Source organism: Mirounga leonina, unplaced genomic scaffold (genome assembly GCF_011800145.1).
Source record: "Mirounga leonina isolate KUSES-001 unplaced genomic scaffold, KU_Mleo_1.0 Mir_366, whole genome shotgun sequence".
Taxonomy (NCBI): Eukaryota; Metazoa; Chordata; class Mammalia; order Carnivora; family Phocidae; genus Mirounga; species Mirounga leonina.
Genome location: NW_023270709.1, coordinates 25,310,504 through 25,324,624, shown reverse-complemented (window position 1 = coordinate 25,324,624; position 14,121 = coordinate 25,310,504). Strand labels below are relative to the sequence as shown.

General features: G+C 43.1%; 1 protein-coding gene across 1 annotated transcript in view; it reads left to right on the top strand.

The window, feature by feature from the left end:
- The first annotated feature begins 13,277 nt into the window (after window positions 1–13,277).
- Window positions 13,278–14,121, top strand: part of DCDC2 (doublecortin domain containing 2) — a 169,365-nt gene continuing 168,521 nt past the window's right edge. Inside the window, exon 1 of the mRNA XM_034985777.1 lies at window positions 13,278–13,570. Coding sequence (XP_034841668.1) covers window positions 13,278–13,570 — 293 coding nt within the window. The remainder of the gene's footprint in view (window positions 13,571–14,121) is intronic.

Genomic DNA, 14,121 nt, shown 5'->3' with positions numbered 1-14,121 from the left:
AATAGTAAACTTCCATCTTCGGAAGTTGGGGGGAAAAAAAGCAAACTCAAGAAAATAACAGGAAAGGTCATTTTTGTAAAACAGCAGAAATAAATGACAAGGTGATAAAGCATACCATAGAGATGATTAATAAAGCCAAAAGTTGGTCTTTTGAAAAGATTTATAAAGTTAACAAAACTCTGGTGAAATTAATGAGGAGTGAAAGAATGTAGCATAAACAGCAGAAATGGAGAAGACGGGCAGTACCACATATACAGACCTTTAGAAGATAAGACTTTATGCCAGTGGACTTGAAAAAGAAGGAAATGGGCATATTGCTGAAATATATAACTTCCCAAATCTGATTAAAACAAAAAATGACTAACAAGACCCAAATGACTTCCCTGGTGATTTCACTGGCGAGTTTTAACCAAACATTTAAAGAAGTATAATTTTGATCTAGTACCAAATCTTTCAGAAGCTAGCATAACTTTTACATAACAAAATCTGGAAAGGCCAACAGCAACAACAACAACAAAAGCAAATTACATTAACACAAAAATTCTAAAACTAAATGTTAGCAAACAAAATCAAGGAGAGTTTAAGTTTCTGGACACAGTAAATATAAGATCTATTGCATTTATATACATTATCAGCAATAACTAGATAACAAAATTCTTAAAAAAATCACTTGCTAAGTCTGATTACTTAGTTATATATTTAGATAATTTTTTACTTTATTGGTTTTCAAATGTATTGGTGTAATGTACATAACATGCTCTGGTTTTCTTTTCAATATCTGTAGCATCTTCAATTAGCCTCTCCTTTTTCATTTCCAATTTAATTTCTTTGTTCTATCTTTGTGTTGTTGTTGTTATGGGGGAGCAAAATACCAAAAATGTTCTTTTTTTTAAAAAAGAAAAATATGTTAGGACATGCCTCACAAAAATATCAGGACTTGGGGCGTCTGCCTTCGGCTCAGGTCATGATCCCAGGGTCCTGGGATCGAGCCCCACATGGGGCTCCCTGCTCGGCGGGAAGCCTGCTTCTCCCTCTCTCACTCCCCCTGCTGTGTTCCCTCTCTCGCTGTGTGTCTTTCTGTCAAATAAATAAATAAAATCTTTTAAAAAATATCAGGACTTATTATAAGCCATAAAGATAGCATAGTTTTGCAGCAAGCCTAGCCAATTGGACCAATGGAACAGAAGAGAAAGCAAATAAGCAGATCCACATTATATTTGGACAGTTGGTATATGGCAGAGATAGCAGCATGTTATTGGAGATTATATAATAAACGATGCCAACAATATGTTGTACATGTGAATAAAATGAAATTTTATCCCTCTCTCACAGCAAACAAATATCAGTTCATGTTGGATTAAACCTAAATGTGACAGGCAAAAGTGTAAATCTTTTAGAAGATAATATGAGAGAATATCATCATGATCTCAAGATAGAATTTCTTAAATAATAACAAAAAGTACAAAGCATAAAGAAAAAGATTTACACATCTGACTTAACTAAAATTAAGAACTTCATTTCCAAGAAAGTCATAAATTGAAAACAAAGCCCCACAAACAAGGAAGTGATATTTGTAAAATATATAACCAATAAAGGACTGCTATTGAGAATATATAAGGAGCTATTCAACATCCAAAAAGGTAAGGAGAAAAAAAATATCTAATATTAGACTCAATTTTTTAAATGGGCAAAAGATTTGAACAGGCTCTTAACAAAAGAGAAAACTTAAATGACCAATAAATATATGTGGAAGTATATTTAGCTTCACTAAAAATTGGAGAATTTTTTTTTTTTTTAAAAGAGAGAGAGCACATGTGCGAACAGGTGGGGAGTCACAGAGGGAGAGGGCAAGAGACTCATCAGCAGGCTCCATGGCCAGCGTGGAGCCTGATGTGGGGCTCAATCCCATGACCCTGAGATCATGACCTGAGCTGAAATCAAGAGTCGGATGCTTAACCGATGGAGCCACCCGGGCGCCCCAGACACCAGAGAAATTCTAACTAAAATCTCCAAGATTTTGCCCCAGATTGGCAAAAATTAAGAGATGACAAACCAAGGTCATGAAGGATGTGGAGCCTCAGGAGCTCTACAACCACTCTGCAAATCATCTGATGTTGTCTGTAAAGTTCAATACGTGTGTACCCTTAGAACCAGCATTTCTAATACTTGGTGCATATCCTGGAGAACCTTCCACACAGGTGCATCAGGAGACATCTACAAGAACGTTTATAGCAGTATTTCTCATAATAAGAATACAGACAATGCTAAGGTGGAAGAATAATGGAATGGATAAACAAATAATGATGCAGTCGTCCAATGGAACACCATATAGCACTGAAAATGTACTCAGCGGCATGGGCCAACATGGAAGAATCTTCACTGACATAACCCAAGAGTCCAAAATAACACACAAAACAGTATGCATAGTAAAATTCTACTAGCGTAAAATTCAAAAGCATGCAGAATTAAATAATTCATTGGTTAGGGTTCCAAAGTGGTAAAACTACAAAGAAAGGTAAGGGAGAATGATAGACACAATGTTCAGGACAGTGGTTACCCATTGGGGTGGGGTGGGAGAATACAGGGGATGTGTCTGGCAGGAGCATACTGGGATATCATGGGAAAATGGTAATATTTTGCTCTTGAGCGGGTGGGGGGGTATACATATCTTTGTATTATTGTTAATGTTTTATATCCCTCACATACATTTGAAATATTATCATTATACATTCAAAATATAGTAATAGTTTTTTTCTAGAAGGGTCGAAATGAGTAAGTTTATTATTAGGAAGGAAGGAAGGAAGGAAGGAAAGGAAGGAATAGAAAGAAGAAAGAGAGGAAGGGAGGGGAGCTACCAAGAGGGTATGAGTCAGAGACTAGTATTAGTCCGGGTTCAGCAAAGAAGACATTAATGAAGCGATGGCAATCAGGGAGGGCCGCCCAGAGGAGGTGAGTCTTGAGATGGGTTTTCAAGAACTGTTATGATGTGGGCGCCTGGGTGGCTCAGATGGTTAAGCGTCTGCCTTCGGGTCAGGTCATGATCTCAGGGTCCTGGGATCGAGTCCCGCATCGGGCTCTCTGCTCCTTGGGAGCCTGCTTCTCCCTCTGCCTTTCTCTCTCGCTCTGTCTCTCATGAATAAAAAAAAAAATCTTTATTAAAAAAAAAAAAGAACTGTTATGATGTGATACAGTAAAGAGATGAGAGGAAATGAAAGGAATTCTCATGAGGAAAAGAAGATGAACAAAGACAATTGGAGGAATGAGCCCAAGAAGCATCCACAAGGCAAATAGCCCTCTCTTCCATGCCCACTCGGGAGACGGTAGGGAGGCCCGTGTCTCTTGGGGAGCCTGTGGCCCAAGGCAGTGATGCAAAGGTGGCAGAGCCCCATCAGGGAGGGCCCTGAAATCCAGGGGAAATCAGTGAGGCTGCCGGAGAGGAGGCCCAGCTGGTGGTGACCACAGTCCCCTCCGAGGAGCTGAAAGGGAGACCCTGACCCTCATGGGGGTGCTACAGCCCCCTGAGTCCCTTAGCCAATTTGGGGAATCCAGGCTTTATGCTCCTGCTCTATCAGAATGCCCAACAGGGATTGGAGAAATTCCTACTCTTCATCTCCTAGAGCTTAGTTATGTGGAATCTGGAATTCCCTGAAAATAAGGGATGTGGGGTCAGGGGGATGTGGGCTCCCTGTTGCCTTCTCCTCACTGTGATTCTGCACCTCGGCTGGGATTTCCCTGAAGTTCTCCTCCCTGTGGAATGAGGTTAGAAACCCTGAAAACCATATGCCCAGAGGCCCCATTAGAATGTGCAGTAAGTTGAAACTATGGCTGTGTCCCAAGAGGGATCTGCAGAGGATCCCTACAGCTGAGGGCCCTGTGGGTCTCGCTCAAGGTGGACTCCAACATTGTACCTGAGTGCGTGGAACAAGCCAACCAGGGGTGGGTTCAGTGTAAAATCCTGTCTCTTATATCTTTAGGGGCAAGGGAAGCTCTCAGATTATGGCACATAATATATAAGATATAAATATAACCACTGCTACTTCCTTTGCATGGAATGCTTAAATGCCGGGATTTTGTACAGCTGAGTCTCTTGTCACTTAGCTGAGCTGAATGTTTACCTCATCAGAAAGACCTTCCTTAGCAGCTGCACTAGTTTGCATTCCCACCAACAGTGCACGAAGTTTCCCCTTTCTCCTTATCCCTGCCAACACCTGTTGTTTCCTGTGTTGTTAACATTAGCCATTCTGACAGGTGTGAGGTGATATCTCATTGTGGTTTTGATTTGCTTTCCCTGATGATAAGTGATGCTGAGCATCTTTTCATGCGTCTCTTGGCCCCATCTGGATGTCTTCTTTGAAGAAAACGTCTATTCATGTCTTCCGCCCACTTTTTAACTGTATTATTTGTTTTGGGGTGTTGAGTTTTATAAGTTCTTTATAAACTGGTGCAGCCACTCTAGAAGACAGTATGGAGGTTCCTCAAAAAGTTAATAATAGAACTACCCTATGATTCAGCAATTGCACTACTAGGTATTTACCCAGAGGATACAAAAATACTAATTTGAAGAGGTACGTGCACCCTGATGTTTATAGCAGCATTATCTACAATAGCCAAACTATGGAAACAGCCCAAATGTCCATTGACAGGTGAATGAATAAAGAAGATGTGGTATATATTGAATATTACTCATCCATAAAAAAGAATGAAATCTTGCCATTTGCAATGACATGGATGGAGCTAGAGAATATTATGCTAAGTGAAGTAAGTCAGTAAGAGAAAGACACCATATGATTTCACTCATATGTGGAATTTAAGAAACAAAACAAATGATTATAGGGGAAAATAAAAGAGAGAAGCAAACCAAGAAACAGACTCTTAACTCTAGAGAACACACTGATGGTCACCAGAGGGGAGGTGGGTGGGGTATGGGGGAAACAGGTGATGGGGATGAAGGAGGGCACTTATCATGATGAGCACCGGGTGATGTATGGAAGTGTTGAATCACTATATTGTACCCCTGAAACTAATGTTACGATGTATGTTAACTAACTGCCCTGGTCATCGTCACAATACCCTTTTCCTGTTCATAGCGCTTGCCATTCTTAAAATGTTCAGAAGAGTGGGACACTATTTTGTCAAGTGCTTAGAGCAGTGCCTGCCAAATAGTTGAGCAAGTGAACATTGTACATGTATGTGCGTAAAAGGAGAGACACACAAAAGTGGAGCAGGAGGGAGAAAGGAAGGGAGGGAAGGTGGAAGGGAAGGGGCGAGGGAAAGAAGGTGTCCCAGCTCGGGTCTGAGCTATGTCCACTACAGGGATTCACATATATCTGAGCATGTCTGCCAGACTGTCAGATGGACCCACCAGGAATGTGTCTTTATGCGAAACTGAGGCATCACCAGAGAAAAACACTCACCCTAAAGGTACTAAAAGATGTAAACTTTGTCCCAGTAACAAAGGCTAGGACGCAGGAGACGGGCAGTGTAAAGTTTAGCATCTCATTCGTCAGCTTCCAACCCCATCTACATCCAAATGTGTTATATCCATTCATCAGTTGATGGGGTTGTTTCCACTTTGTGGCTGTTATACATACTGTTTCTGTGAACATTTATTACATGTTTTTGTGTAAACATATGTTTTCAATTCTCTTGGGTATATGCCTAGAAATGGGATTGCTGGGTCACATGATACACTTTGTCTAACTTTTTTTTTTTAAGATTTTATTTATTTATTTGAGAGAGCACGAGTGGGGGGGGTGGGGAGGGCAGAGAGAGAGGGGAAGCAGACTCCCCTCAGAGCAGGGAGTCTGACCCAGGGCTTCATCCCAGGACCCTGGGATCATGACCTGAGCTGAAATCAAGGGTTAGAGGCTTAACTGACTGAGCCCCCCAGGCGCCCCTGTATGAATGTTTTAATTTCTCCTCATCATCCTCATCAACACATATATATATATTTTTGTTGTTTTAAACTCTTACAACTATCCTAGTGGGTATGAAAACAAGAAGTTCTTATAGCATTTGATCACTCCTCTCCCCATTTATATGCAGTTATGCATATGTATGTTGTATATGTTAGTTCTTTTTTTTAAGGCAGATTATTTTATTTTTATTTTTTAATTTTTTTATGTGTTAGTTCTAATTGTATCATAAACACCATACATCAGGCATTGTCATTATTGTTTCATGTAGTCATTAAAAATATTTACCACATAGTTAACAATGTCTTTGTCCATCATTCCTTCTTGCCTTTCAGACTCTTAATCGGGACCATTTTTCTTTAACACTTAAGTTCTTTGGAATTTTCTTTAGTGAATTCCTATTGGTGGCAAATGCTCTTAATTTGCACCCATTCTTGAGAAAGATAATTTTGCTGGGTAGAAATTTCATATTCACAATTATTTCCTCAACATTGAAGATCTTATTTCACTCTCTTCTAATTTCTGTTGTTGCTTTAGAGAAATCAGACATTAATGTCTTTCCTTTGTAGGTAATTTGTCTTTTTCCACAAACTGCTTTTAGGATCTTATTTTGTATATTTTCTATGGCAGATTCACTTCAATATACATAGATGGTGATTGTCTAAATTTATCCTACTTGGGATTCATTTGACTTCCTGAATGTAAGGATTTGTATCTTTCTTTTTTTTTTTTTAAGATTTTATTTATTTATTTGAGACAGAATGAGAGAGAGAGAGAGAGCACATGAGAGGGGGGAGGGTCAGAGGGAGAAGCAGGCTCCCTGCCGAGCAGGAAGCCCGATGCGGGACTCGATCCGGGGACTCCAGGATCATGATCTGAGCGGAAGGCAGTCGCTTAACCAACTGAGCCACCCAGGCGCCCAGGATTTGTATCTTTCAACAATTCTGGAAAACACTTCAGATAGTGCCTCTGTGCCATTGTATCTATTTCTCCTGGAATTTTCATCACACATCTGGTAAATAGTCTTAATTTAGCCTCTGACCTTTCCTTCATATTTTTCATTTATTCATCTTGCTGTGCAGCTTCTGGGTAACTTCTTTGAATATACTTTTCAATAACTCTCTCTTTGAATTTGACTAATCTGTTATTTAACTTCTCTGTGGAGTTTTTAATTTTAGTTTTTATGTTTTTTCATTTCCAGACATTTTATCTTACCATTTTTTAAAACTTTGGTAATTTCTTAAAGTCTCTTGTTTCTTACTCTTATTTGCAATACTTTTATTTCTTTAAACATATTAAGATTAATTATCTTAACTTCTGCCTCTGGTAATTCCAGGAATTAACCAGAATCACTTTAAATTTAAATTTAATTCTCTGCCTCCCCTAATTCAAATCACAAAGATAGAGTAACTGGTTTCAGTAGCTACCCAGAGTCAACTGTTATGATTATCAATTATTGGGGGAAATTTCTCCATCCCTCCTTCCCACGTCTACCTCTAGCATGCATGTAAAATTAAGCACATCTCCTCACTGTACTTGCTCTGTGAAGAGAGTTAATACCTATTGCCCATTATCTTTACAGTGTAACTTGAGATCCCAGATCCACATGGGGGACTCCTCTGTCCATCCCAGGAAGGTCTTAGACTTATCTCTTGTGCCTGCCTCCCTGTACAGCTACCAGAACATCAGTTCCAGGTCAGCTGGGCATGGGCAGGTGTACTTAGGGTTAAAGATGATTTCAGTGCTTGCTTACCTCCCAAGGTTGCTGTTTTCACTCAGCTTTTGGTTTTTCTGAATTCTTTTCATTCTTGCCAAGTTAGGAGTGCATTTAAAAAGATTTCAACATATTTTAATCCAGTTTTTTTTTTTTTTTTTTTTACTGTTTTAGAAGGACAGTTATTCAGGATATTTAGCTCACGTTGGAAATGGAGTTCTACCGATATCCTTTTTAAGGGACCACTAAAGGCAGAGATTGTATATGAACAAATATATTCCACAATAGCATTGAATGCAATGTTGGGCACATCATTGTGGCTATCCACCTCTCCTCGAGATGCCTTGGTTCTTCCTTCTTCCCTCATGTCTGCATCACGCTTAACTCTCAGATTAATTCATTTAACAAATATTTATTGAACATCTGCTTTTACCATGATGCTAAGTGCTGGAAGATTCAGGCAAGATAATATTTCCTTCTGCAGTTCAGGGAAAATAGAAGCGCTCTGTGTAAATTTTCTCAACATCTCTCTGCCTCTAAACTTGCCATTTTTCTGTTGGGCTTGCAGATCATACCCTAGTGAACTTCAAAGTTTTTCACTGATATTAAATCTCACCTTGAAATTGTATGTCTTTCAGAGGAAGAAAATAGTAACCTAGGAAAATGTGATATTTGGTTTATGTAGAATTTAAAGATAAATTGCTATAGGTTCCTTTGAGGTTTACTTTATGACAGGAAGCAATATAAAAAAAGAAGATTCAAGTTTATTGTTTCAAGAGATTGTGATTACTCATCTCATATTCTAAATAGCAGTAAGTCAGCTAAAGTAGGAAACAATTATTTTTTATTATTCATAACTCCGTAGATATGTGGCAAACATACTTATTATGCTCTAAACCAAGGTAGGGAGAGGGGGCATGATGAGAAGGGGAAGGCTTAGGGCATGTTAAGTAGATAGAACCTACGTGATTTGGCTGTAAATAGGAGATGAGGATGGTCCCTCTTACAGACACCTTTGGGCACTTAAATATAGCCACCTGGGGTAGACAACCCAGTATTTGAATATGAAGAAGAGCTTAGTTGTTACTGGAACCAGTTAATTGGGCAAGAGGAATTCAGGGTTTATCAGAAGCCTCACCGTTATCTAAATGTATATCCAAGAAACATAGTCTCAAGAAGCTGAAGTTGCTGCTCTTTCTGAGATTTAGTTTTGAACACCAGTTGTAAAGGTGATGACACTCTTTGAGGGAAAACTAGCAGAGTGTGTCCCATATTCTATAAATATCTCTATTGCCTTGAAAGACTGGCAAAACTCAGTGGTGGATAAGAATCTGGCTTCCTCACTTGATGTAACGAGCATGGGTATTATATGCAACTGATGAATCACTAAATTCTACTTCTAAAACTAATAGTACACTATATGTTAATTAATTGATTAAAAAAAAAAAAAGAGTCTGGCTTCCTGTGTAGGTGCTTTCGTCTGCATCTGGCTATTTATTTTCTCTCCAAAGCTAAGCAATTAGTTTTAGAATCTCTTTAGTTGTCAAGTACTTTTTTACTTGCTCATCTGAAAATGTGGTTTCTTCCACAGGAGCAGTTTCTAAATATTTTAAAGTTCTATCTTAATTTTTATGTTTTAAACTTAAAACATTTTGCCTTTATTCACTCATCAAATAATTATTTAGTACTATTATATATATATATAAATATATATATATATATATCAGCCTCTGTGGGATAAAATGGACATAGTTTTTTCCTTCAGGGAATTTATACATATACACATGTAATTATAGAAAGATTAAACAACTAGTTATACAAAGACAAAAATTAAACATATAATTTTACAAAGGTTTATAATTACAACTTATAAGACCCGTGGAGGAAAATATGTAATAAGTGCAGAGCGATTCTGATCTGGGAAATGAGGGGAAATGACATTTAACTGGGACTTGAACTATTGGTTGGAAGGAGCCAAACATGTGGGGGACAAGGAGCTGGAAAGTATGTGCAAAGGCATATTCGAGGAGTGGAAGGACCGGTCTTGACGTTGGGAGGCCATAGAGAGAGTTGAGTGAGAAGAGAATAGAATGAAAACATTATGAGCTAGCATACCCAGGGCTTTGGAATCATTGTTGATGATGTCAGGTTTTATCTTATGAAAAACAGGAGGCCTCCAAAAAGTTTTCAGCTGGAAAGGACATGACTAGATGTGTGTTTTTCAACAGTCTTTAGGCTGGCTGTCCTGTGGAGAATGGTGAATAGTGAAACACAACTGGAGACAAGGTGACATTTTAGGCAATGATGGTGGAAATGGATTTGGAGATGAGCAAATGGATTCACTTATGGGGAAATATTTGAGAGGGAGAATGGATAGAGCTTGGTGACCGACTGAAGAATGCTCAGAAACCCAGGGAGCAATGTGGTCTGGTTTCAGCACAGTATCACATCGAAACAATTACTATTTCCGCAGAAAGATGGATTTGGAAGCATTTCAGAGATTTACTCAGGCTCTTGAGGAAACGCCACATATCTTTACGGTATTATTTTTAATGCACAATAAAACTTCTTTAAGAATCCTCTTTTGCCATCTCTCACCCTCAAGGTCTTTCTCACACTTAGGAAGAAGCATAAAAACAAAACTCTCCTCTCTGTGTGTGTGCTAACATTCCCCAGCATGCATCAGAAGCGGCTTCTCATTCCACCTAAGCTCTTCGTGGTCGGGGTTCATGTACGCTTTGTGGCTTCTGGAATCCTTCTCCCTTTGCTTGGTGGTTTTGAGATTCTGCACAAGAGAGCACAGCTCCAAAATGAATTCAGCAAATAAAGGGAGCAGAAAGGTTGAATAGATGACTGTGTTTGCTGTTGTTTTTCTGCATAGTCAAATGTGTTCTGTGAGCAAGAGAAATGCGTGTGTGCAGATGGGTAGAGGAGGGCCCATTTATGGGGATGGGAAACATAGGAAAAGAGAAGGTGTTGGTGAAAACACGAGAGCCTGTGAACGTGTTAAGTCTAGGCTGCCTTTTGATAGTCTAGGGTAGCTGTTCAGGAGCATGGTGTGCTGAGAGCTACCTTGTCAGAGTCAATTGCTAAATTTTCAAAAATTTCAAACACAGCCACTAAAAAATTAAATTGTATAAATGTACAGTTAAATAAATTATATTAAAAGCAAAGGTAATAAATGCCTTTAAAACTCATCACTACCTATATTTTACTATTATCTATGAAGTTCCATGTCTATCGTAACAGTACGATGGAAATACCAAATAAGGGCATGCAACTGTGCATCTCTTGCCTTCAGTGACATGAGATTGGTAGCTGGAAATCAGCCACATTTGCAGTATTTAAACTACAAAAATTGGCAAAAGCTATGAATCAAGGCCTTCCCCACCCCAACAGCCAGTAAATAAATACTTGTCACCACATCACTAAGACACAACAGGATAAATAAGTCCGGCCCCGGGAGACTGATCTGCACTGGAGGTACTGTTGTGGAAGGAACCAGAATGTACATGTGGGATGGTGGCTTCGTGGACTTCAAACAAGGCCCCACGCTTAGGAACGTCCCCACGTTTGGTTTAATGCTTTGCTGTTGTCATCTTGATATTCTTAATTTTTGAACAAGGGGCAGCACGTTTTCATTTTACACTAGGCTAGTGTAGGTGGGAGAGAGGTTTAGGTTGCCTGAGGGTTACTTGGTTTACTGCCTTCCTTCCCTCAAAACAAGTATTCTGTCTTATTCCCTTGCTTGATAGCATATTTGCACAGATAATCTCCCCATTCATTCTCTCAACCTGTGCATTCTTTACAACTGGCTCACAAAATTCCTCTTATCTCTCTGTATTATTCTCTTCTCTTTAGTCTCCTTTGAAAACTGTGAAATTTCCAGGCATTAATGTATTAGGTAACTTTAATAAAAATGTTTCTGCTCCAGATGGCAATGTTTTACACATTTGCCTTTTAGATTAATATGACACGGTTGTCAAGGCAGTTCTGGAATCACAGAGAACGGGGCTTGAATTTTTGTGTGTGACCAGAGGTAAGTTTCTTTGGTTTCTCTACTCCTTGGTTTCCTCATCTGAAGAAAGAACAATGCTTGCCCTGAAGGTTATTGTGAGCATTCAATTAGGCAATCTACACAAAGACCCTAACGCAGTGCCTGCTACCTGGTAAACTTTGGATTACTAGCAGTTATTATCAATAACTACTTTTGTTCATATATAATGCAGTAGGAACAGTCAGTAATGAAGTTTGCACACAACAAGGAGCATTCAGGGAGACTCTTCCTGGCCCCACAATATGTATGTCCCAGAGTGGACTGGACAGCACCTCTTTACTAAAGTTCCACTGTCGTACCCATGCACTGACCCAATCTACACCAACGGCATGGATGTGGAGTCTTGGGCACAGACAGCTGTTTAGCCAGTTAGCCTTCTGGAGGCAGTGAAAAAGCCCCTTCTCAGCCTCAAGTTAGGAGGCGGTAGGCACTCAGAATATTGCACCTGTATCACCAACCTCCAGCAAAGCGCCTGGCACACAGCGGGCGCGCATTCATATTATGACTGCGTGCTAATGCCACCCAGGCTTCCCCTCCACCCCCCGGAACCCTTACTTCTCCCCTCCCTCTGGGGACGCCCCGGGCAAAGCCTAAGGGACTCGGGCGCGCGCCAGGACGCGTTCGCGCACTCGGCTCCGCGCGTGGCTGCTGTCGCTATGGAAACGGCGAGAAGTAACAAGTCCATCCCCCCCGGGGGTGAGGGAGGCCCGCCGAGGCAACGGCAGCGGAGGAACAGCGGGAGCGCCGCGCCGCCGCCGAGCTCAGCGCGGTGCCAGCCGAGCCGCCGCGCCCCCGCCCAGCCCCCGGGGGCCTCGGCCTCGCCGCCCCTCCCGCAGCCGGCCCTCGAGTGTCGCCAGGTACCCCCGCGGCGGGCGCGTCCCCGAGACCCCACCCGCTGCCTCCCGCCCTGGGACTCGGTTGCGCGCCACGGTGTTCAAACGGTGCCCACGGGCCCCTCGCCGGCGGTGGCGCGGACGGTCGCCGGAGGGAGCCAGGGGTCCCAGAAGCTCGAACCTCCCCCAGCCCCCCCTTTCTCTCTCAACGCACGTTGGGCCATTATTTTTCGGCAAATAAAAACCTGGGCCGTTCCAGCCAGAATCCTAAGTGCTTTCATTTGGGGAGCAAGCAGGAGATGAAGGGGCGAGGGGGCAAGGCGAGAAGAGGCAAGCGGTTTGAAGAGTAACACGAGGGCGAAGCGAGGAACGGAGTCGGAGCACCCTTCCAACGCGTGCCCCCCGCTCCCCCCGGCGCCGCCTCGGCTCGCGGGCGGAAAGCCCCTCGCGCGCTCGCGTCCGGAGGTGGCGATCCCCGGGCTCCGCGCGTAGCGTGCTTTTCCAGCACGGCGAGCGCTGATTGGCTGTGCGGACTACGGGGAACTACCTTGGCCGTGGACCCGGAGCGCCGCAGCCGCAGGTGTCCGCGGGGAGCGCGCCAGGCGCACGGCCGTCGCGTCGCTCGGCCTTTTTTTTACCGCGGGCTTGTGTGTTCCGCGTTGCTTTCAGGAGGCGACCCCGCGGGGTGCGTGCGTGAGGCCGCCGGGCAGCAGAGGCACGTCCCCTGAGAGCCGGCGGGGCGGCGTCCCGCGGGGAGGATGAGCGGCACGGGCGCCCGGTCCAGCCACCGCGCCCAGCCGGCCGTGAAGAGCGTGCTGGTGTACCGCAACGGGGACCCCTTCTTCGCGGGGCGCCGCGTCGTCATCCACGAGAAGAAGGTGTCCAGCTTCGACGTCTTCCTGAAGGAGGTGACGGGCGGCGTTCAGGCGCCCTTTGGGGCCGTCAGGAACATCTACACCCCGCGGACCGGGCACCGCATCCGGAAGCTAGAGCAGATCCAGAGCGGGGGCAACTACGTGGCCGGGGGCCGGGAAGCCTTCAGGAAGCTCAAGTGAGTCCGCCTGCCCCCCGCCCGCCACTGAAGGTTGCGTTCGAGTGTGCGGTTCGCGCGAGCGAAGGAGGGAGCCCCGCCTCGCCCGCCCGCCCCCGCGTGTCGGGGCTGTGCCTGCGCGGGGATGCCGCGCTCCGGGCTCCCGCCGCAGCTGGGGCGGGGGCTTGAAAGTGTGCCCGGGGAAGGGATTGCACTTGGGTAGCGGGAGGAAAGCAATCTCAGGAAAGCATTCAGTGACCCAACTGGTACGTCAGCGTGTTCTGTCCTGTCTTTCCTTTCCTCTTTTGTCTTGCACCTGCTTTCTTGAGTTTAAATACGATTTCTTAAAAATTATTTAGAAGTACTGGATACTATGTAGGCACCAGAGGAGAAAACTGCTTTCTGCACTCGGCCCCTCCACCTGCTTCAGTTCTTCCAAACTTTCCTTCCAAGTAGACCTGACCACGCCCCACTGTTGTGACCCTCCTCCCGCCGCCTGCATGTTTATGCTATTAGCGTAATGCTTGGAAAAGCTTTTTCCAAATACCAAAAGGTATTTGCCTGTATCTCTG